General features: G+C 42.1%; 1 protein-coding gene across 1 annotated transcript in view; it reads left to right on the forward strand.

Annotated features, from left to right (window-relative positions):
- The window catches only part of vps39 (VPS39 subunit of HOPS complex), a 137261-nt gene that overhangs the window by 16254 nt on the left and 94851 nt on the right, over positions 1–26156 (forward strand). The window contains exons 3-4 of the mRNA XM_063053301.1: positions 1200–1260; positions 23588–23630. Of these exons, the coding sequence (XP_062909371.1) occupies positions 1200–1260; positions 23588–23630 (104 nt within the window). The remainder of the gene's footprint in view (positions 1–1199; positions 1261–23587; positions 23631–26156) is intronic.

Genomic DNA, 26156 nt, shown 5'->3' on the forward strand with positions numbered 1-26156 from the left:
GCATTATTTATTTAATTGAATCTGTTTACATGTACTTATCGTAATTTATAGGTTTTATTATGTACTGCAATGTACCACTGCCGCAGAGCCGCAAGTTTCACGATGTTAAACCTGACTCTGATCCTAGAGGCTCGCTTTCAAGGACACTACAACTCATGTATTCTTTTATTTCTGCATTTTGTCTTATTTCTCACATTGGTTGTTTGTCAGTCTTTGTTTATGCATAGTTTTACACAAATTCTATTGTATTTCTTTATTTTCCTGCAAGAAATGAATTTCAAGGCAGTATATGGTAACATATATGCACTTTGATAATAAATTTGCTTTGGGTTTGAGCCAAGGTGAATTATGTCATTAGTTAATGGTAGGGACATTAACAGAAAGGGCATGGATTTTAGGTGAGGGGAAGTAGATTTAAAGAAGATTTGAGGGGACTTTTTTTTTAAACACTTATTGAGCTCATTGCTAGAGGAGGTGATGGAATTAGATATAATCACTGCATATAATATACACGTGTTACTGCCCGTTACACTGTTGGTGTTTAGGGCAGCAATGAAGGTCCTCAATCTCGAGTGGTGTTCAGGTATTCTTTCATCATGTCAGTAGCTTCCTATTGGTTTTCACTACTATCAGTAATGCAAGTTCCAGATGGAAACTCAGGAATACCATCACACTCAGATGTTGAGGATTCTTCATTGCTGTTTCAGTAACAATTTTGTTTCACCGGTCAGGATTGTTAGCCCTGAGTGAATCCCCGAACCTGGAGAACTGCTGGACCACACTTAATCTGACCTATTTGGCATGGGTGACCCTACAAGGAACCAAAGCATTAAGTCCTGACTCCAGCCAAGATAGCTCTGTGTCATTGCGGCACAGAAGCCTTCAAACCAAGGCTGTCGTCCTCTTGGAGGAATAGACATTTAGCAGTCACTTAAATAACATGACATAAAAGGTTACATACAGTATTGGAGCGAACAAATGAACTAGTGTAAATGAGAAAGAAAGATTGGCATGGATATGGTGGGGCAAAGAACTCACTTCTGACCTGTACAACTGTGATCATAATTGAGTGGAGGCTTCAGGCCATGTTACTTATTAATCTAAGAAGCTGAGAAATTCTTGTTGGTTTTAGGGTATTTGAATGTTATGAAAAATTAGTTAATTGGTGTGTTCTCATTTTCCTCTCTTTAAACAGGAAGCAACAAATTTGAAGTCTTACTAGAAAAGTCCAACAAAAACTTTTCAAAGAAAATTCAACAGGTATTTACTATGTTTTTTTCAATGATACAATATTATCTAATAGTTATGAAGTTTCAGTAATTTTAAAATCCCCTTTGCTTTCTTTCAAATAGGTTAGTCTCTCCAACTTTCAACCCTTTTCTCCTGAGAACTATGACCAGTGCTGTGTTTTTATTCACTGGTGTTATTTAGAATTTGTATCTCTAATTGGGATTTTCAAAAACCTACTTTACTGAATAGTATGATCTGCCTTAATGAATATCATCCAGTAGCACTCATGTTAAAAGGACTAAATTGGGTGGATCTGGAGAGGATGTTCCCTGTGGTGGGGTATCCAGAACAAGAGGGCACAGCCTCAAAATTGAGGGGCAACCCTTCAGAACAGAGGTAAGGAGGAATTTTGTAAGACAGAGATTAGTGAATCTGTGGAATACTCTGCCACAGACTGCGGTGGAGGCCAAGTCCGTGCGTATATTTAAAGTGGAAGTTGATCATTTTCTGATTGGTCAGGGCATCAAAGGATGTGGCGAGAAGGCAGATGTATGGGGTTGAGTGGGATCCGGGATCAGCTATGATTGAAAGGCAGATCAGAGTCAATGGGATGAATGGCCTAATTATGTTCCTATGTCTTATGGTCTTATGTCTACGGTGATGAAATGCTTTGAGAGTTTTGCATGGCAAGAATGAACTCCTGCCTCAGCAAGGATCTGGACTGACTGTAATTTGCCTATCGCCACAATAGGTCAACGGCAGACACGATCTCAATGGCTCTTCACGTGGCCTTAGATCACCTGGACAATACAAACACCTATGTCAGGGTGCTGTTCATTGACACCATCATTCCTACAGTCCTAATCAATAAGCTATAGAGCCTGGGCCTCTGTACCTCCCTCTGCCATTGGATCCTCAACCTCCTAACCGGAAGACCACAATCTGTGCAGATCGGTGATAATATCTCCTCAGTGTTGACAATCAGCACCGGCGCAGCTAGGGTGTGTGCTCTGCTCCTGACTGTCTGGTTAGCTAAAGCTCAAATACCATCCACAAATTTGCTAATGATACAACCAGTGAGTCTCAGACATAGATGAAAGCACATACAGGAGTGAGATATACCAGCTGGTTGAGTGGTGTCACAGCAACAACCTTGCACTCAATATCAGTAAGACAAAAGAGCTGATTGTGGGCTTCAGGAAGAGTAAGACGAGGGGACACGAACCAATCCTCATGGAAGGATGAGAAGTGAAGAGAGTGAGCAATTTCAAGCTCCTGGGTGTCAGTATCTCTGAGAATCTAACCTAGTCCCAACATATCCACGCAGCAATGAAGAAGGCAAGACAGCAGCTATACTTTTTTTTAGGAGTTTGAAGACAATTGGTTTGTTACTTAAAACACTCGAAAACCTCTATAGATGTACCATGGAGAGCATTCTGACAGGCTGCATCACTGTCTGGAATGGTGTGGGTGTGGGGGAGGGGCGCTACTGCACAGGGCTGAAAGAAGCTATCGAAAGTTGTAAAATTAGTCAGTTCCATCTTGGGTACTAGCCTCCATAGTGCCCAAGGCATCTTCAAGGAACGGTGCCTCAGAAAGGTGACATCCATTATTAAGGATCCCCATCACCCAGGACATGCCCTCTTCTCTTTGTTACTGTCACGAAGGAGGTAAGAAACCTGAAGGCGCACACTCAGCGATTCAGGATCAGCTTCTTCCCCTCTGCCATCCAATTCCTAAATGGACATTGAACCCATGAACACAACCTCACTTTTACATATTATTTCTGTTTTTGCATTATTTTTAATGTACTTAATATACATAAATATACTTACAGTAATTAATTGATTCATTTTTTCTATATTATCATGTATTGCATTGTACTGCTGCTGCTAAGTTAACAAATTTCAGGAAATATGCCAATGATAATAAACCTGATTTTGAATTCTGAATGTAGCTGCAGTAAATTCAAATTTACTAATAGTTTACAAATTTAATAATCTCAGGATGAGGCTTTTCATTCCAGAATGAAGGAGATGGCCTCCTTTTTCAAAGAAAGAGGCTTTCCTTCCTCCACCATCAATGCTGCCCTCAACCTCTTCCATTTCATGCACGTCTGCTCTCACCCCATCCTCCTGCCACTCTAACAGGGATAGGGTTCTTCTTGTCCTCACCTACCATCCCACCAACCTCCACATCCAGCACATAATTCTCCAGAACATCCGCCATCTCTAATGGGATCCCACCACCAACCACATCTTTCCCTCACCACCCTCCCATGTTCTGCTTTCCACAGGGATCCCTCCCTATGCGACTCCCTTGTCCATTTGTGCCCCCTGGCACTAATACTTGCAAGTGGAACAAGTGCTACACCTCACTTACCATTCATGGCCCCAAAGAGTCCTTCCAGGTGAGGCGACACTTTAGTCTTTTGGGATCATCTTCTGTATTCGGTGTAACCTGAGTGGCCTCCTGTGTATCGGTGAGACCCGACGTAGATTGGGAGACCACTTCGAGCATCTATGCTCCATCCGCCAGAACAAGTGCGATCTCCCAGCAGCCACCCATTTTAATTCCACTTCCCATTCCCATCCCAGTCTGTCAATCCATGGCCTCCTCTACTGTCACGTTAAGGCCACAGTCAGGTTGGAGGAACAATACCTTATATTCTGTCTGGGTAGCCTCCAACCTGATGGCGTGAACATCGATTTCTCCAACTTCCGATAATATCCTCCCCCCAACCATTCCCCATCCCCTTTTCCCTCTCTCGCCTTATCTCCTTGCCAGCCCATCACCTCCCTCTGGTGCTCCTCCCCCTTTTCTTTCTTCTATGGCCTTCTGTCCTCTCCTGTTGGATTCCTCCTTCTCCACATCTCCCTGTTTCACCAATCAACTTCCTAGGTCTTTACTTCTCCCCTCGCCCTCCCTCTTTCACCTTCACCTTGTGTTTCTCCCTCCCTTCCCCCCACCTTTTGAATCTATTCCTCATCTTTTTTTCTCCAGTCCTGAAGAAGGGTCTTGGCCCAGAATGTTGACTGTTTACTTACTCTTTTCCATAGATGCTGCCTGGCCTGCTGAGTTCCTCCAGCATTTTGTGTGTGTTGCTTGGATTTCCAACAACTCTAGATTTTCTCTTGATTGTTACTAATAATTTGATTTTTTTTTGCAGTTAAGATTCAGTACAGTAGGTTTTAAAAAGATCCCAATTGAAATGTTTCTTAAAATCTGCTTCTAAATTCAGTATTTTCATTATCCTTATTTTCTAATAGCTTTTCTTCATCAAGATTTTATTTTTGCTACAGTTTGGTTCCATTTGCAGTAGATGACTTATCTTGTGTTTATTCAAGTGTGAGCCATGATGGTGAGCTATTTGTCTGGTAGGAGTGGTGGAGGAAGTATAATATGACCAAATCTAGTAGTGCTTTTCTTCTGTTGCTCCTATAGTTTCTGAGTACTTCAGTCAAAATCCCTTAAATGTGTTTTACCCAGCTGCTTTAAGTTTTCAAGCCGAACAAAAGAACACAAATTTGATCCCAATCTAATTGCAGCTTTCTTAGTCATAGTCATAGTCATACTTTATTGATCCCCGGGGAAATTGGTTTTCGTTACAGTTGCACCATAAATAATAAATAGTAATAAAACCATAAATAGTTAAATAGTAATATGTAAATTATGCCAGGAAATAAGTCCAGGACCTGCCTATTGGCTCAGGGTGTCTGACCCTCCAAGGGAGGAGTTGTAAAATTTGATGGCCACAGGCAGGAATTACTTCCTATGATGCTCTGTGTTGCATCTCGGTGGAATGAGTCTCTGGCTGAATGTACTGCTTTGCCCACCCAGTACATTATGTAGTGGATGGGAGACATTGTCAAAGATGGCATGCAACTTGGACAGCATCCTCTTTTCAGACGCCACTGTCAGAGAGTCCATTTCCATCCCCACAACATCACTGGCGTTACGAATGAGTTTGTTGATTCTGTTGGTGCCTGCTACCCTCAGCCTGCTGCCCCAGCACACAACAGCAAACATGATAGCACTGGCCACCACAGACTCGTAGAACATCCTCAGCATCGTCTGGCAGATGTTAAAGGACCTCAGTCTCCTCAGGAAATAGAGACGGCTCTGACCCTTCTTGTAGACAGCCTCAGTGTTCTTTGACCAGTCCAGTTTATTGTCAATTCATATCCCCAGATATTTGTAATCCTCCACCATGTCCACACTGACCCCCTGGATGGAAACAGGGGTCACTGGTACCTTGGCTCTCCTCAGGTCTACCACCAGCTCCTTAGTCTTTTTCACATTAAGCTGCAGATAATTCTGCTCACACCATGTGACAAAGTTTCCTACCGTAGCCCTGTACTCAGCCTCATCTCCCTTGCTGATGCATCCAGCTATGACTGAGTCATCCGAAAACTTCTGAAGATGACAAGACTCTGTGCAGTAGTTGAAGTCCGAGGTGTAAATGGTGAAGAGAAAGGGAGACAAGACAGTCCCCTGTGGAGCCCCAGTGCTGCTGATTACTCTGTCGGACACGCAGTGTTTGCAAGCACACATACTGTGGTCTTCTTGATATGTGTATTTAATCATGCAGTACTTAAGTTAGGCTGTCATTATCTGTCCACGTCCCAAATACTATATGTTGTGCTTGGGGCTGGTCAAAGGCATCTTCACTGAACTCTGAGTCCAAGGATCTCTGCTCTTCATGGAGTTTGGTCTCCTGCCTCAGACGGTCTCCCTTGGTTGGAACTGTCAGAGCAGCCTGGTTGTAGTTCTTGTTGACTGCTGTCAAGGTTCTTCACTGCTAACCACCAGGGTGGAATCATTGCTGCTCTGACTTGCAAGTGGGATTTCTTTTTACCTGCATTTGTTATAGCCTTCCAGAAACTTTGGATTAGGGTCAAAATTGCTATTTAAATTCTTATTTTTCTTGTAGTTTAACTTTAGTTTTGCTTGCTTATATGTTTGTATAATCACCCTTTGTAAAATTTTAATAAATTTTCAGTAATTATAGTATAGCTGTTTCTATTTTTCCATAGTTTTTTTCTTGTCTATAAGCCTGGGATGCCATGGCAGCATAAAATTGAACTGTGCTTTTTGCTTCATAGATAGTTCTTATAAGAAAAAAAACTCCCTATCTTTTCAGCTTGAACAAGGTTGCAGTTTAGAGGGAATGCCAGTTTTATCTGTCTTTCTTGTTAATTGCCTTTTCTTTTTACTTCTTGCTGTTGTGTTACTTGCCTGGCTGGAATAGGCTGACTTTATCTGACCTGTACAATAATGAACATCTAATAAAATTGTTGTAACTTAAGATTTGTGCCTCATTCTAGTTGAAAGTTCAAAGTAAAATGTGTTATCAAAATTAGATTAGATTCAACTTTATTGTCATTGTGCCGAGTACAGATACAAAGCGAATGAAATGCAGTTAGCATCTAACCAGAAATGCAAAAGAGTGTTATTTACAAAATAACTGCAAATAAAAAATGTGCTACAGCATACATGTCACCACATACAACCCTGAGATTTTTTTTCCCTGTGGGCATACTTAGCAAATCTATAGAAAAGTAACTGTAAACAGGATCAATGAACAACAAACTGTGAAAATGCAAATATAAATAAATAGTAATAATAATGAGTACGAAATAACATGAAATGAAAAAGCATAAAACAGCAACAGAAAGAATCCATAACGTGTGACCATTAGTTGTGGGAACACCAGAAATAGGATGAGTGTAGTTATCTCTTTTGTTCAAGAACCTGATGGTTGAGGGGTAGTAGCTGTTCTAGAACCTGCTGCTGTGAGTCCTGAGGCACTTGTACCTTCTACCTGATGGCAGCAGCGAGAAAAGAGCATGCCCTGGATGGTGAGGATCTTTGAAGATGGATGCTGCTTTTCTGCGGCAATGTTTCATGTAGATGTGCTCAGTGGTTGGGAGGGCTTTACCTGTGATGTACTGGGCCAAATCTGCTCTTTTGCCGTATTTTCCGCTCAAAGGCATTGGTGTTCCCATACCAGACAGTAATGTAGCCCTTCAGCACATCTGTAGAAGTTTGCCAAGGTTTTTGATAACATGCCAAATGTCCATAGACTGCTGAGAAAGTAGAGGCACTGTCAAGCTTTCTTTTCAATTACAGTGCCTATAAAATGTATTCTGGCCCCCCTCCCCCCGGAAGTTTTCATGTTTTACCACATTGAACCACAGTGGATTTAATTTGACTTTTTTGATGCTGATCAACATAAAAGACATTTATGTGTCAAAGTGAAAAAATATTTCTACAAACTGGTCTAAATTTATTAAGCACAAAATAATTGCATAATTACTCACCCCCTTCAAGTCGGTATTTAGTAGATGCACCTTTGGCAGCAATTACAGCCTTGAGTCTGTGTGGATAGGTCTCTATCAGCTTTACACATCTGGACACTGCAATTTTGCCCCATCCTTTTTTACAAAACTGCTCAAGCTCTGTCAGATTGCATGGGGATCGTGAGTGAACAGCCCTTCAAGTCCTGCCACAAATCCTCAGTTGAATTGAGGACAGACTGTGACTTGTGAACTCCAGGACATTAACTTTGTTGTTTTTAAGCCATTCCTGTGTAGGTTTGGCTTTATGCTTGGAGTCAGTCTTGCTGGAAAACAAATCTTCTCCCAAGTCGCATTTCTCTTGCAGACTGCATCAGGATTTCCCTGTATTTTGTTGCAATCATTTTACCATCTACCTTCACAAGCCTTCCAGGGTCTGTTGCAGTGAAGCATCCCCACAGCCTGATGCAGACACCACCATGCTTCATGGTAGGGATGCTGTGTTTTTGAATGATGTGCGGTGTTTTGCTTACACCCTTGGCTATCAGACATAGTGTTTAGTCTGATGGCCAAAAAGCTCAATTTTGGTTTCATCAGACCTTAGAACCTTCTTCCAGCTGACTCCAGAGTCTCGCATGGCTTTCTCGTTGCTACTCTCCCATAAAGCTGTGACTGGTGAAGCACCCTGGCAACAGTTGTTGTCTGCACAGTCTCTCCCATCTCAGCCAAAGAAGTTTGTAACTTCTCTGTAGTTGGCATTGGCCTCTTGGTAGCCTCCCTCACTAGTCCCCTTCTTGCACAGTCACACAGTTTTCGAGGACGGCCTGCTCTAGGCAGATTTACAGCTGTGCCAAATTCTTTCCATTTCTTGATGATTGACTCAACTGTACTCCAAGGAATATTCAGTGACTTGGAAATTTTCTTGTATGCATCTCCTGACTTGTGCTTTTCAATAACCTTTTCACGGAGTTGCTTGGAGTGTTCTTTTGTCTTCATGATGTAGTTTTTGCCAGGATACTGACTACCAGCAGTTGGACCTTCCAGATACTGGTGTATTTTTACTAGAATCAATTGAAACACCTTGACTGTACACAGCGATCTCCATTTAACTAGTTATGTGACTTCTAAAACCAATTTGCTGCACCAGTGATGATTTGGTGTGTCATATTAAAGGGGTTGAATACTTATGCAGTCAATTATTTTGTGTTTTATATTTGTAATTACAAACGTAATTTAGATCACTTTTTAGAGGTCTGTTTTCACTTTGACACGGAGTTTTTTTCTGTTGATCAATGTCAAAAAAGCCAAATTAAATCCACAGTGATTCAGTATTGTAAAACAATAAAATATGAAAACTTCCAGTGGGAGGGGGAATACTTTTTATAGGCACTGTATATGATGGGTCCAGGACAGGTCCTCTGAGAGAGTGTCACCCAGGAATCTGAAGTTATTGATCGTCTCCACCCTGATCCTCTGATGAGTACTGGCTCATTAACCACTGGTTTCCCTCTCCTGAAGTCTACAATCAGTTCCTTGGTCTTATTGACATTGAATGAGGGGTTGTTTTATTACACCACTGAGCTGAATTCTCAATCTCTCCCCAGTATGCTAAATCATCACCACTTTTGATACAGCCCACAACAGTGGTGTCATCAGCAAACTTGTACATGGTGTTTGAGCTGTTCTTAGTCACACAGTCATGGGTGTAAAGTGAGTAGAGCAGGGGGCTAAACACACATCCCTGTGGTGCTTCTGTGCTGATGGAGATTGTGGAGGAGATATTTTTGCCAATCCAAATTGACTGGGGTCTGCAAGTGAGGAAATCCAGGATCCAATTGCACAAAGGGTTATTGAGGCCCAGGTGTTGGGGGTTTACTGATTAGTTTTGAGGGGATGATGGTATTAAATGCTGAGCTATAATCAATAAAGAGCATCCTGATGTATGCATCTTTGCTATCTAGATGTACCAGGGTTGTGTGAAGAACTAATGAGATGGCATCTGCTGTAGACCTGTTGCTTCGTTAGGCAAATTGGAGTAGATCCAAGATGCCACTCAGATAAGAGCTGATATGCTTCAACACTGCCTGTCAAAGCACTTCATCACAGTGGATATAAGTGCCACTGAGCAATATTCATTGATGCAGGTTGGGCACCAGTATGACTGAAGCCTGCTTGAAGCATGTGGGTACCACACACTGCCAGAGCAAGATGTTGAAGATATCTGTGAACACACCAGCCAAATGATCAGCACAGGTCTTCAGTACTCAGCCAGGTACTCCATCCGAACCGGATTCTTTCCTTGGATTCACTGTTTTGAAGGCAGCCTGCATGTTGTCTTCAGATACTGAGACCAAAGGATCATTGGGAAACATGGGGGTATACAATGGTTCCTCGCTGTTCTGGTGATCAAAGCGAGCATAGAAGGCATTGAGCTCCTCTGAAAGTGAAGCTGTGCTGTCCCCTATGTTGCAAGATTTAACTTTGTAGGAGGTTATAGCATTCAAACCCTGCCACAGCTGTCGAGCATCCCTTCTTCACTTCCATAGAAACCATAGAAACTACAGCACAGAAACAGGCCTTTTGGCCCTTCTTGGCTGTGCCGAACCATTTTCTGCCTAGTCCCACTGACCTGCACACGGACCATATCCCTCCATTCACCTCCCATCCAGGTATCTGTCCAATTTATTCTTAAATGTTAAAAAAGAACCCACATTTACCACCTCGTCTGGTAGCTCATTCCATACTCCCACCACTCTCTGTGTGAAGAAGCCCCCCCCTAATGTTCCCTTTAAACTTTTCCCCCCTCACCCTAAACCCATGTCCTCTGGTTTTTTTTCTCCCCTTGCCTCAGTGGAAAAAGCCTGCTTGCATTCATTCCATCTATACCCATCATAATTTTATATACCTCTATCAAATCTCCCCTCATTCTTCTACGCTCCACGGAATAAAGTCCCAATCAATTCAACCTTTCTCTGTAACTGAGTTTCTCAAGTCCCGGCAACATCCTTGTAAACCTTCTCTGCACTCTTTCAACCTTATTTATATCCTTCCTGTAATTTGGTGACCAAAACTGAACACAATACTCCAGATTCGGCCTCACCAATGCCTTATACAACCTCATCATAACATTCCAGCTCTTATACTCAATACTTTGATTAATAAAGGCCAATGTACCAAAAGCTCTCTTTACGACCCTATCTACCTGTGACGCCACTATTAGGGAATTTTGTATCTGTATTCCCAGATCCCTCTGTTCCACTGCACTCCTCAGTGCCTTACCATTAACCCTGTATGTTCTACGTTGGTTTGTCCTTCCAACGTGCAATACCTCACACTTGTCAGTATTAAATTGTCCATCTGCCATTTTTTAGCCCGTCCAATACCTCACACTTGTCAGTATTAAATTGTCCATCTGCCATTTTTTAGCCCGTCCAAGTCCCCCTGCAGGCTCTGAAAACCTTCCTCACTGTCTACTACACCTCCAATCTTTGTATCATCAGCAAACTTGCTGATCCAATTTACCACATTATCATCCAGATCATTAATATAGATGACAAATAACGATGGACCCAGCACTGATCCCTGTGGCACACCACTAGTCACAGGCCTCCACTCAGAGAAGCAATTCTCTACCACCACTCTCTGGCTTCTTCCATCGAGCCAATGTCTAATCCAATTTACCACCTCTCCATGTATACCTAGCGACTGAATTTTCCTAACTAATCTCCCATGCGGGACCTTGTCAAAGGCCTTACTGAAGTCCATGTAGACAATATCCACTGCCTTCCTTTCATCCACTTTCCTGGTAACCTCCTCGAAAAACTCCAATAGATTGGTCAAACATGACCTACCACGCACAAAGCCATGTTGACTCTCCCTAATAAGTCCCAGTCTATCCAAATGCTTGTAGATTCTGTATCTTAGTACTCCCTCCAATAACTTACCTACTACCGACGTTAAACTTACTGGCCAAATAATTTTATCGACAATATCATCTCCAGGTCCAGTATTCTCTTGGTTTGACCAATTGAATGGCAAGGCGGGAGGGGTACTGTTAGTCATTGCAAAGTATGAGTTTAGGGAAAACTTTTGAGTGCAGTGAGAAAGAGGCAGGAATCCTAGTCTCCACTTATCCTACCTCACTACACTTCTATTAAATATTCAATTCCTAACCAGTGGATCTGCAAGTGGTCAACAGCAAGTATTTGTGCTGTGGTATCACTGACCTGTGAGCTTGGACTAAATGTGCCCCAGCTAGTTTTGTGGATTTGGATCCTCTGCTAGTCTAAAGCCAAAATTTGTGTGATTCCCAATTCTTTAATCCTAGGGGCTATTTGGCCTCATCTCTGTATGCACACATTTGCTTTCCATCAAGCTTGCTTTATTTTTTTTTCGAGCACAGGCACCGTGAGACTTTTGCTCAGAATATGATGAAATCAATGTGGCTTGTTAAATCATTTTCTTTTCTGGATTTATAGAAAAATTCAGGTTCCTTGTTCTAGTTTAATAATAGTGACACATTGACTTGGCAGCATGCCTGATGACACATGAGTTCAAAGGTGGGCATTCACCACTTATCTCCTTCAGCTGATTAACTATTTTGGAGGGCCTTGTAACGGAAATCAAAATGTATGCTTCCTGATAGTTCCTCCTGCTTGTCTTATTTTCAAATTCTTGTCATCACATTCAAATATCTGCATGGCATCATCCTCTTTCTAGCCAAACAACGAAGGAAGGCGGAGGTTCTTGGCAAGTTTGGGGCTGCACTTCTGAACATGAAATTGGTGATCTGGTTAGAAATAATGGAATCCTCAATACAGACAAGTACTGTACCAGCAGATTCTCATCCATCACGCAAGTACCATTAGGGAGCCGTCTGATCGGTTCCAACTTCATTCTGCACTGGGACAATGACTCCAAACACGTGGCTAAGGTCATAACTCTTCTCAGTGAAAAGAAGAACAAGGAGTTCTGCAACAGATGGAATGGCCTCTGCAGAGCCCTGATCTCAACATCAACAAGGCTGTCTGGGATTATCTGGAGAGACAGAAACAAGAGAGACAGCAAAAGTCTGCTGAAGAACTCCGGCAAGTTCTCCAAGATTCTTGGAACAACCTACCAGCCAATTTTCTTATAAAACTGCATGACAGTGTACCAAAGAGAATTGACATAGTTTTAAAGGCAAAACTGGTCACACCAAATACTGATTTGATTTAGATTTGTTTTACTGTTTACTACTCTTTATAGTCAATTTTTTGATGTTTACAAAATTTTCATTTCATTTTTGAAAACTTCGCTTTACTGAATGTTTTTAACATATGCTGAAGACTTTTGCACAGTACTGTTGACAAGGATCAAATGTGGCCTGATAAGCAGCAAGTAACAAATAAGATTCAGAGATTCAAAGTGCATTTATTATCAACAAATATATCAATTATACAATTTGAGATTTGTTTGCTTAATAGGCAGTCACAAAACAAGGAATCCGAAAGAATCGAATTTTAAAAAATAAGACTAATCCCCAGTACCCACAGTGAAAGAGGGGGGAAAAAACAAAACAAATCATGCAAACAGTAGAAATGAGCAGCAACAACAGCACTCCAACTCAAATTGAGCCCTTAGATCCAAATCTTCGGAGCAGCTCGGAGTAGGCCCAAAGCCTCAGTACTCAGTTCATCATATTAGCAGGGAAAATCGCTGCACGGTTCGCAGATATGAAGCAGAATCACCAGGGGCCTTGCGGAGAGAGGAGTCCTGAGACTATCTGGGCTGGCATTTCAATTGCCCGAACCTTGCAGTAGGAAGTAGGCCCTGCCACGGTGAATCGTTCCAGGTCTAGATTTCGCTGCTGGAGAAGCTGTTCTCAACCTCTCCAAATTGGCTCAGCACTTACAGTGATCCAGCCTCTCCCAACTCTCCGCACCCTGCCTTTCCAGTCTATTTCGGAAGGCGTTTAGATTGTCCAAACGGCGGGTTGTATCTCACATTAGGACCCGGACCTCACCGTGGTGAATCGCTCCAGGGCTAGAATATACTGCCCAGCGATTCGTTTCAGACTGGATTTCGCTGCCGAAGAAGCTATTCTCAACCTCACCAAATCAGCTCAATGCTTAGCGTGGAGCTCCCTCACACCCCGGTAAATTGGATAGGCATTAGAACTCCTCAGTCTCTGAGTTATCCACTGCAACCAGCACGGCTCCAACTCCGAGTGCGTTGATTTTGCAGTGTACCAGCAGGGCACATCTCTCGAGTTCACTTTGCCCTCACTTGCCTCTTCATTGTTTGTGGTGAAAGTTTACTACAAGTTACTTCAAAAAAAGTTTCCTTCAAAATAAGCCACAAAATTGTTAGATAATGACCATCTCCAAAAAGAGAGTGTCTAGTCAGCTATCCATGACATGCTCTACCATAACTGTGTTTGGTAAATGACACCTCTTCTGACACCTACTGATGAGCAATAAATCCACCTACTGAGAAATGAATAAATAATGAGAGACTTACAGTATTTTATTATATTAATTACATCATATAAAGGCAAGTGTTATTGTTTCCCTCACTGGGGATATGTCTCCTTAATTTGTAAAATTTTTCAATATTGAAGCTGCTGGCTATATGGATGCATTTGATGGCTGTGATTTGGAGCTGTTAAGTCCTGTGGCTCCTTCCCATGTTAGACCATACGACATAGGAGCACAATTAGGCCATCTGGCCCATCGAGTATTCTCCACTATACCTTTCCTCTATTCAGGACATTTACAGCAAGAGGTGTGTAAAAAGGGCTCGGAGGATCATCGGGGACTCCAGCCACCCCAACCACAAAGTGTTCCAGCTGCTTCCATCTGGCATACAGTACTGCAACATTAAAGCCAGGACCAACAGGCTACGGGACAGCTTCTTTCACCAGGCCATCAGATTGATCAATACACATTGATCTGATGGCATACTTGACTGTCTATACATGTACACAAAACAATTATGTATACAATCTTAGTGTTTGGGCAATATCCTCCCACGTTTCTCTTACTTACTGTTTGTACATAGTGATGGAGATGCAACATAAAGATTTTTATTCCCTCATGTTGTGAGGTGGATGTGAGAAATAAAATTCATGGCTGAGTTATTATTCCTCTCAACCCCATTCTCCTGCCTTCACCCCGTAACCTTTGATGCCCTTACTAATCAAGAAGCAATCAACTTCTGTTTGAAATATACCCAATGACTTGGCCTCCACAGCTGTCTGTGGCAATGAATTCCACAGATTCACCACCCTCTAGCTAAAGAAATTCCTCCTTATCTCCCTGTTCTAAGTGGACGTACCCCAATTCTGAGGCTATATCTTCTGGTCCTAGACTCCCCCACATTAGGAAACACCCTCTCTACATCCACTCTTTCTAGGCTTTTCAATATTTGATAGGCTTCAGTGAGCTCTCCCCCTGCCCTCCCCATTTCTTCCTGGGATTATTCTCCTGAACCTCCTCTGGACCCTCTCTAATGCCAGTGCATCCTTTCTTGGATAAGGAGCTCAAAACTGCACACGATATTCCAAGTGCAGTCTGACCAGTGTCTTATAAAGCCTCTGCATTATATCCTTTTGTATTCTAGTCCTCTTGAAATGAAATGCTAGCAATTGCATTTGTTTTCCTTGCCACTGACTCGACCTGCGAGTTAACATTGATGGAATCCTGCAGGAAAACTTGCAAGTTCCTTTGCAGCTCTAATTTCTGAATTTGCGCCCCATTTGAGAAAAGAGCGTATGCCTTTATTCTTTCTACTAAAGTGAATGACCATACACTTCTCTACACTGTATTCCAACTGCCACTTCTTTGACTGTTCTCCTAATCTGTTTGTCCTTCTGCAGACTCCCTGCTTCCTCAACACTACCTGCCCCCCACCTATCTTCATGGTGTCTGCAATCTTGCCACAAGGCCATCAATTCCATCCAAATCATTTACATATAACTTGAAAAGAAGTGTTGCCAACATCGACCTCTGCAGAACACCACTTACTAGTCACTAGCAGTCAACCAGAAAAGGCCTCCTTTATTCCCATTCTTTACCTCCTGCAAGTCAGCAATCTTCTATCCTTGCTAGTATTTTTCCTGTAGTAGCATGGGCTGTTATCTTGTCTAGTAGCGTCATGTGTGGCACCTTGTCAAAGGCCTTCTGAAAACCCAAGTAAACATCCTTTGTCTATCCTGCCTGTTATTTCCTCAAAAAATTCCAACAGATTTGTTTCCCTTATGGAAACCACGATGACTTGGTCTTATTTTATCATGTGCCTCCAAGTACTCCGAAACCTCTTCCTTAGTAATGGACTCCAACTTTCCCAACCACTGAACCACTGAATCAGGCTGACATTTGGTCAGGAATGTGGAATTTCAGGTATCGGTTAGAATTGGTATTGTGGTACTTGGAACATGGGCAGCTGAGAGGAGATTTGGGAGAGGTGTTACAAGGTTGTGATGGTATAGATAGGATACATTGAAATGATCTGTTGGTGTTAGTGGATAGTTTGAGAACCAAATAACTGAAACAAAGCATAAAACATAATCATGTTTTTAAAAAGAGACAGAATGGCTGTGATCTTGAATTCACTGACTGTTAAGGTAGGGAAATTGATTACATCAGGCACATCAGGGAAAATAGTTTATCAGGCCACAGGGAAAGTATGGAAATCAGGGATAAATAAATTCACCATCCTCTGACTAAAGAAATTCCTCATCATCTCTGTTCTAAATGGACTTCCTTCTATTTTCAGGCTGTCCTAGACTCCCCCATTATAGGATACATCCTCTCCACTCTATCTAGGCCTTTCAATATTCATTAGGTTTGAATGAGATCTCTCTCTCGTTCTTCTAACTTTGCAGCCTCAGAACCTTCAAACGCTCCTCATATGTGAACCATTTCATTCCTGGGATCATTTTAACATATATAACATTTAAAATAATTTATCAACTTTTAATAAAAAGGGAAAAAACAAACTGATGGAAATGGCATTATTTCACTTTACTAGATCAATTGAAGTCATTAAAACGGGTTACATATAGGCAAGGCTAGGTTGGATCTTTGCATATACTCTTTCCCCAGAGTTTTGTCGGCCTGTAGTAGAAGTCACATGCTTGTGTGGTGACCACTGACTTTCTGTATGTATTGGAGAGTTCGAAGACCTTTCAGCTGGGTCACAACTCACATCATTATCAAGGGTGATTCCTAATACATCTTCCCTTTGATAGATATTGGAAGGATTTCTCTGCTGGTGCTTGTGTTGGGATAAGGGAATCAGTTTGGGTGCATTGTTATTCTGAGGATGAGATTAGACTTTGTTACTGAGAATATTGTCTAATTTTTGGCAACTGGAGAGTGTTAGAGGATCAAGAGCTGCGGTTCCTTAATTTATAGCAATATGGTATAATTCTCTTTGAACAGAGCCTCTTTGTTCCATCTGCAGAGCTTACTTCACACAACTTTCCTATTATTTGAATATCCATCTTGCAGGAGCTAGTCATTTTGCATTGTCCTGATTGAGTACAATGACATTGTTCCGTATTTGACATATTTGCTCCTCTCTTCCTAAGATAGCGCTGGCAATACATGACAACGTTGTTGTGAGCATTTCACAAAACTACTAGATATACTTCTGTACTATGATTGCTGCAATCCACAACCCATAATTCCCTTTAAGAAATGTACTTTTGAACTGTCTAAACAAAGTAGCCATCTTACAGTCTCTTGAAGGATTCGGCAAACTTAGCTCTCAGGAATGAGGGTTCAGCACCTTGAAACAGATGAAACTCGGCCATTGCTGGAAGAAAGAGAGCCAGGGCGGTCTTTAAGCCAGATCAAAGCGTCGAAGTATGAGGTTACTTCTCCCAAGCACTCTTCTGGCCAATGTGTAATCAATGGAGAACAAGATTAAAGACCTAAGCCAACATTGCTGTCATCATCATCAGGTGCTGTGCCCAGTTTGAGCTTTGACTGCCATGGCCCACACACTCCTGTTTCGGGTCAAGTGGATCAATTCATTGGTATTCATTTCCAATTCTCTGGCTGCTGTCTCCATCATCATTTGTCTTTGTCTTCCTCTTGTTTTCTTCCCTTCAATTTTTCCCATAACATCCTCGTTAGATATTTGTTTCATCCATGATATTGGCAGTTCACTGTGCTCATGGATACTGGATTTTCTGAGTAACAGACCACAAAGTGTCAGGATGGGAGAACACACATCATCTATTCTCATCCTGAACACCGGTGCACCACAGGGGTGTGTTCTCAGCCCCATCCTCTATTCTCTTTTCACCCATGACTGCTCTACCATTCACTCCACCAACACCATTGTCAAATTTGCTGACGATACCACCCTGATAGGTATCATATCAGACTGTGATGAGACAGCCTATAGGGAGGAGGTACAGCATTTGACAGAATGGTGTTGTCATAATATCCTGGAGTTGAACATCACAAAAACCAAGGAGCTGATAGTAGACTTCAGGAAATCAAAGCACATCGAGCACTCTGCTCTGCACACATACGGGAAAGAGGTGGAGAGAGTAGAGAGTGTCAAGTTCCATGGCGTCCACATCTCGGCTGACCTCACCTGGACTGCCCATATCTCTTATCAGGTGGGGAAGGCCCAACAGAGGCTCTACTTCCTAAGGAAGCTAAAGCACGCTCTCCTCTCTCATCACCTGCTGATCAACTTCTATCGGACAACTATAGAGAGCCTCCTGACGTATTGCTGTGCAGTGTGGTTTGCCAGCTGCACAGAACAGAACAGGAAGGACTTGCAGCGGGTGGTGAGGGTAGCAGAGCGGGTTATTGGCACAACATTACCCTCCCTCAGAGACATTTATACTGGCAGACTTCAAAAGAAGGCTACTTGTATTTCGAAGGATCCCACTCATCCTAGACATCACCTGTTTCCCCCTCCACCTTCTGGGAAGAGATACAGAGCATTAAGGATGAAAACAAAGAGACTCCTTAACAGCTTCTACCCACAAGCAGTGAAATGTATAACACCCCCTTCCCTTCTCCTGCCCCCCCTCATAAGACAGCGGCAGCTAAATGCATCACACTTCCAGGAATGGCAGATGTGCAATAGTCCTACCCCCCATCCATATATTATTAATTTTGGACTGCACTCCTGAGGTTTTAGAGTTTATTTTATGTATATATTCTTTGTCATGCTGCAAAACGTTGAGCTGCTAAACTGTCTTTCATTGCTCCACAACAATGACAATAAAGATATTCTTCTTCTTCTTCTTTGCATCGTGCTCAAAAACCACATCTCTGCTGCTACAATTCGTATCCTTGTGTTACTAGATATTGTCCAACATTCTGAGTCATATAACATCACTGGATAAACGTAACATTTCAGTACTCTGAGGCGGGTTGTCATGCCTAGTTTAGTATATTGGTCAGTATACTCTTCATTCTCGTAAAGGTGTCTTTTGCCATCCCTATTCTTCTTTTGATGTCCAAGTCGCACCTGCCATCTGATGTCACCAGGCTTCCTAAGTAGCAAAAGTTCTTTACTTGTTTTATGCCTTCCCCATTTATTCTCAGCCTGCAGATGGGAAATGAGGGATTCCTGTATTCTGTTCCACTGGGATGTGGCTCACTCCGGACCCAGCACTGCAGCCCAGGTGTTCTCAATCCACTGGATGGACTGAACTATAGATTCAAAGGCGGCAATAATTGAAGGACTGTATTTTGTGACAAACTCTTCATGGTGCTTGGACTAGCAGTCTTGTCGCAATCTTGTTGCAATCTTGTTCTCTTGACTTAGAACATCTAATGATTTAAGTATCATTCTATTTACCAAGAGAGTTCTGCATCGTGATCCTGACTGCAGTTTACATACAGTTCACAAAGGCAGAGGTTAAGCAAGCTCTTGATATATTGAATGCCATGGTTAGCATACAACCAACAGCCAACGCTGATGCCTTTCCCAGTACTTCAATCAGACTTACTTGAAGAAATCACTGTCCTGTACCATCAGCACATCACTTGCAGAGCCAGGGGTCCCAACACACTCAACCACTCCTACACTACCATGAAGAATGCCTAGCATTCCATCCGTAGGCCGCACTTTGGGAAATCCAATAACCTGGCTGTCCTCCTACCTGTGTAAAGGCAGAAGCTAGAAAGCAAGACACCAGAGGGAAGGACAACAAAGCGGTAGACATGGGAGGCAGAGGAGTGGCTATGGGATTATTTGGAGTCTGTATCTGGCCACATTCAGAGGACTTGAATTAATATGCAATGAATGCTATGGTCTTTATAAAGGCATCCATGGACAGGTGTGTACCCATGAAATCATTCAGTCTTTTCCAACCAGAAACCATGTATGAACCAAGAGATCCACAATCTACTGAGAGCTAGATCAGTAAGGTTCAGGACTGGTGACCTGGTAAAATCCGAGAGGTCCAGGAATGCTCTCCGGAAAGCCATCTCACATGCAAAGTGGCTATTCTGGACTAAATATGAAACACAGATGCCTGATAACTGGCAGGGCTTGAACTCTATCACCTCCTGAAAAAGCAAAGCCATCAAGGTTCGATCCCAGATGAGCTGAATGCCTTTTATGTTCACTTTAACTGACAAAACATCAAGGAACTTTCATGAACTCCCACAGCACTGACGACCCTGTGATTTCAGTCTCTGAGACCTACCTGAAAGCATCCTTCAGGAGGGTGAACCCACGGAAAGTATCTGGCCCAGACGGTGTACCTGGTTGAGTACTTAAGTCCTGTGTAATCAACTAACATCTTTTACCTCTTGCTTTCACAATCTGAGGTCCCCCTGCTTCAAGCAAGCTTCAATCACACCAGTGCCCAAGAAGGAAGTAGTAGCCTTGCCTCAATGACTGTCATCCAGTTGCACTTGCATCCACTGTGACGAAGTGCTTTGAAACATACCAACTCCTGCCCGAGAAGTGACTTGGATCTCCTCCAAATTACCTACCTTCACCACAGGTCAACAGCAGAGGCCATTTCATTGGCTCTCCACTCGACCCTAGAACATCTGGACAGTGAAGATACATACATCAGGATGCTCTTCATTGATTACAGCTCAATATTCAACACCATCATCCTCTAAGACCTAGGCCCTGATACTTCCTTATACAACAGGATCCTCAATTTCCTCACTTACAGACCCCAGTCAGTTTGGATTGGCAACAACATCTCTTCCACAGTCACCTTCATCACAGATGCACCACAAAGCTGTGTGCTTAGCCCCCTGCTCTTCTCACTTTACACTTATGACTGTGAAGCTAAGAATAGATCTAACACTATATTTAAGCTTGCTGCTGACGCCGCCACAGTTGTTGTCCAAATCAAAGCTGGTGACAATTTGGTACATTGGAGGGAGATTGAAAATCTTGTTGAGTGCCACAACAACAACCTCACACTCAATATCAGCAAATCCAAAGAACTGATTATTGACTCAACGTATAAAAAATGCTGGAGGAACTCAGCAGAACAGCTGGCTGGTGTGTTTATGGACATTTCTAATCTCTCCCTCCCCCAGTGTGTAGTGTCCTCCTGTTTCAAATTGTCCATTATTGTCCCTGTACCTAAGAAAACCAAGGTAGCATGCCTGAACGATTGGCGTCCTGTCGCACTCACCTCAATTATAAGCAAGTGCTTTGAGAGGCTGGTTATAAACTTCATTTGCAGCTTGCTACCACCCACACTTGACCCCCTACCGATGGAACCAGTCTACTGATGATGCCATAGCCACAGCACTACACACCGTCCTCACTCACCTGGAGAAGGGGGATGCATTCGTTAGAATGCTGTTCCTGGACTGCAGCTCAGCATTCAACACTATAATTCCCTCTAGACTCGACAGGAAGCTCAGAGACCTCAGACTGCACCCCGCCTTGTGCAGCTGGATCCTAGACTTCCTGTTGGATTTCCAACAGGTGATAAGGATGGGCTCCCTCACCTCTGCCCGTCTGACCCTCAACACAGTTGCCCCCCAGGGTTGTGTCCTGAGTCCCCTTCTCTACTCCCTTTACACCCACTGCCACACACAGCTCCAATCTGCTGATCAAGTTCACAGATGACATGACTTTGATTGGGCTTATTTCTAGTGGTGATGAGACAGCCTACAGAGGAAAGTTTGACACCCTGACACAGTGGTGCCAGGATAACAACCTCTCCCTCAATGTCCAAAAAACAAAAGAGCTGATTGTGGATTATGGGAGGAGCAGAGACAGGCTCGGCCTGATCAATATCAATGGGTCTGCAGTTGAGAGAGTGAGTAGTTTCAAGTTCCTCGGTGTACACATCACCAGTGATCTCACCTGGACTATACACACCGGCTTTGTGGCAAAAAAATTGTCTCTTCCACCTCAAACGACTGAAGAAGTTTGGCATGGGCCCCCAAATCCTCAAGACATTCTACAGAGGCACCACTGAGAGCATATTGACTGGCTGTATCACCGCCTGGTATGGGAACTGCACCAACCTTGATCGCTGAGCACTGCAGAGAGTGGTATGGACAGCCCAGTGCATCTGTGGATGTGAACTTCCCTCCACTGAGAACATTTATAACAGCAGGTGCAGGAAGAGGGCCTGGAAGATCATCGGGGACACCAGTCACCCCATAATAAACTGTTTCAGCTGCTTCCTTCTGACAAACACTACCGCAGCATTAAAGCCAGAACCGACAGGCTAGGGGACAGCTTCTTTCTACAAGCTATTAGACTTTTAAATTCACTTGTCTGTACATTGCAACAGAATCATAACATGAAGAGTTTTACTCCCTCACGTTGTGGGATGTAAGATTTAAATAAATTCTAAATTCATCTATGAAAAAGAGTACAGTCGACCTTTCGAGCCGAACCCCTTCGGCAGGATTTCCAGCACCTGCAGATTTTCTCTTGTTTGTGAACTGATTATTGACAACAGGAGGAAGAAGTCAGAGGTCCATGAGCCAGTGCTCATTCGGGGATCAGAGGTGGAGAGGGTCAGTAACTTTAAATTCCTGGGTGTTATCGGAGGATCTGTCCTAGAATGAGCTTGTAAGTGCCAATTCAAAGAAGACTCGGCACTGCCTCGTCTTTCATAAAGGTTTGCAAAGATTCAGCATGTCATTTGAAACTGACAATTTTTTATACAGTGGAGTGTATCCTGACTGTTACATAATGGTCAGGTATGGAAACACCAATGCCCGAGAACAGAAAGCCTACAGAAAGTGTTGGACACAGCTCAGTTCATCACAGGAAAAGCCTTCCCCACATTTGAGCACACTTACAAAGAGCATTGCCACAAGAGAGCAGCGTCTGTCATCAAGGACCTCCACCATCCAGGCCATGCTCTCTTCTTGCTACTGCCATAGGGAAAAAGGCACAGGAGCCTGAGGTCGCACACCACCAGGTTCAGGAACAGTTATTACCCTTCAACCTTAGGTTCCTGAACCAGCATGGAGAACTTCACTCACCACAACACTGAACACAATCTCTGGATTCACTTTCAAGGACTCCACAGATCATGTTCTCATTTATTATTGTTTGCTTTTGTTTTCCCTCATTGTTTCCTTGTCAGTCTTTGTGTGCAGGTTTTATTGATTTTGTTGTTTTTTTTGTTCTGATGTGAATGCCTGCAAGAAAATCAATTTCAGGGTGATATCTGGTGATGTATCATATATGTACTTTGGTAGTACGTTTACTATCGAACTTTGCCTCAGTAATAATGTCGTGAAATCCTCAGTATAATAATGTGCCCAGACTGATTCCCTGTTTATTTACATATAAGTGCAGTTGTTAATATATTATTTATATCAAGACATGGCCATCTGAATGAATAATTTGATTAGTTGTCATGTTACAAGCAGTTTTGCTCCTTCTTGCTTATTTACCATTCTGGTGCATCATGTGTCAATCCCTTCTATCCCTTCGCTTGGCATACTACCTCATTTTTTTTCATTCAACAATATGTGTTTCCTGTTTGCTCTGTTTAAATGGAATCTTAAATATGAGTAGCAGGTGTCCTGTGGTTTTTCATGATGGTGATTTAACTGAATTAATGCCTTTTTGTTTTGGTCTTCTAGCTTTATGTGGTATCGCAATTTAAGATACTGATTTCACTCTTGGGTAAGTAAAAAAATTAAAAGCTTATGTTTTACCTTTGAATCAAAGTCTGATTTTAAGAGAATTAAGCTGTTTGTAGGTTAACTGTTGTACATGAAATAAAATGGATGGGTGATTAAATTTATAAAAGAAAATTAATCATGTACATAACAATTCATTTGCTTCATTATCTTGATTGGTGTTACCTGTAGATTTTATTCTGTTGTCATAATCATCGTCACAAAATTTGCACCAAAATGTCTCTGGATGATTGCTTACAGTATCTCAAGCTGTCAGTGAGTTATCCCCATACAAATTACTTTCCACAGAAGATCATGTCTTTTGCTAAGTAGATGTTAAGGAATAAATAAAGCAAACTGAGAAATCAGAACACTAAAAAAATAGCCCCGTGTCCATTAAGGGAATAGGTATTTTAGCTTTCATTCAGGTGACAAGGTTAAACCGGGTAGACTATAATTTCAGCTTGCACTCAAATCTGAAGCAAAATACGAGAAGATACTGAGATGCAGAAAATGTGATGTTTACCTTACTCAGGTTCATCACCAAAGACAGGAGGAGGCCCATCGTGTCTGAACAATCCTGTGTTGAGTGCTCAGCTGCATCTCATTTCCACATTTCTTTCTCGGAGGCTGGGTTCCCTAGTCCTTGAACCATCTGCTACATTTATCCATTGTGAATTTGTATACCCCTATCAAATGTCTGCTTAACCTCCATTTTTGCTAGGAGAGCAGTCTGACCTTGTATCTGAAAACCTTCATCATGCCCAGATCTTTCCAAGAACTAGCCTTTGCCCCACTCTCTAAGACCTTGCATTTTCTTTCCTTACAAGTTCTCTATGAACCCCAGAACAGAATAGCTACAAATAACATTATTTCTTTATTTAATTACAGTAAAAACAATTCTCATCAATAATTTTAGAATGTACATTAGTAGTCCATCTATTCACTATTTTATTGCTTTTTGAGCTTCCAGAGAGACAGCTGGGCTTGGTGCAGTGATACCAGCTTCTCGATATCATCATGAATGTCACTCAGATCCCCACATTCAGTAATTTGCAGTCTGTTCTGTTGCTTTGAAAGAAGTTAGGCAACTGCACTGAAACTGCTATCCTAAATATAATGTTAGAAAGGCAATAAAGAACATCTTGTATTTTTCCACAGTACAGGATAGATTACGGAGATTTATTTCTGCAATCAAACGTCTTGATATGATTTTTTTGAATCTCGCCTTCAGCTCAAATTCATTTTTAGTGAGATCAGTTCTTCTTCCATCCTTTGTGTTAATTCCTCATAAGTATGTAGGAATGGATTTATTACCCAATCTGGAATTTCGATCAAGAGAAAATCCTAAAATCTCTCTGACATTTCTTTAGGCATCTTCCCACATGGTCACAGTGTACTTCAAGATCATCTTCTGACATTCTTTCTTTCTCTTTCAACTCAGAGAGGCTCAGAAATTGGAAAAGGACGAAATGGCCAGTGTTGTATTTAAATAGGGTTAACTTGGACAGAAACGTGGAGACGACTGATTTGACTTTGATAAAATTCACATCATTTCCTTGCAGAAGATTAAACTTTGCAAATAATTCTGACAAATAAGCAATGTTATGCCTAATATCCTTGTTGATTACTGAATGAAGCATTTGAGTCTTCAAGGAATTTTATCACAGTTTCCAAAAGCACATAAAAGTGTCCCAGGCGGTTTCCTTTTGAGTGCCACCTGACATCTGTGTGCAACAGCAAGCATTCAAACTGTTCATCATTCTCAATACAAAGCTCTTGAAATAGTCGAAAATTGAGAGCATGGGGCTTGATTTTATTTACTGCTGTGATAACAGTATTTAATGATTTGTGCAGCTGATCATTTAGGATATTTTGCAACAAGATGACAATGAATTGCATATTTACAGTTAATGGTAAATATGTTAGGTACAGCTTTTTTCAAGAAAGTAATTACCCATTGGTGGCGTCCTGTCTTTGATGGTGCCCCATCTGTTACACAATCGAGAATGTTGATGAGCAGAATGTTCTCCTTGAAAAATTGCTCAACAACCCAAACTATTGACTCCCGTCTTCCTACCTGTTTCAAATCAACTCACAAAAAAACTCCTGAAAAATGGCTTCATATTTTATGAAGAAAACATAACCAAGAAGCAAAGATTCATTGCCTGACAAAGTTGACTTACCCAACTGTGGAACAAATTCTGTTCTCCTAAGTATGTTGCACAATATGTCTTCCACATCCTCACCACATCCTCAGACTTCAAAACAGAGTTGTCTCTGCGGAATTGCTTTCATTATTTGGTCTAGTGACTTGTGCAAAACCATACCCAGAATCTCCCTTCCTGCTGGCAGAATCAGTCTATAATGTTTCCAGGAGTATTCTTCTTTCCCTTCTTGAATAATCGGACAACATTAGCTACTCACCAATCTCCAGAACATCAGCTGTGTCATAAATATATCAGTCAAGGCCTCAGCATTCTCTTGCCTATCTCAGTAACCTAGGATATATCCCATCAGGCCCTGGGGA

This window comes from Mobula hypostoma, chromosome 1, assembly GCF_963921235.1.
Source record: "Mobula hypostoma chromosome 1, sMobHyp1.1, whole genome shotgun sequence".
In the NCBI taxonomy this organism is placed as follows: domain Eukaryota; kingdom Metazoa; phylum Chordata; class Chondrichthyes; order Myliobatiformes; family Myliobatidae; genus Mobula; species Mobula hypostoma.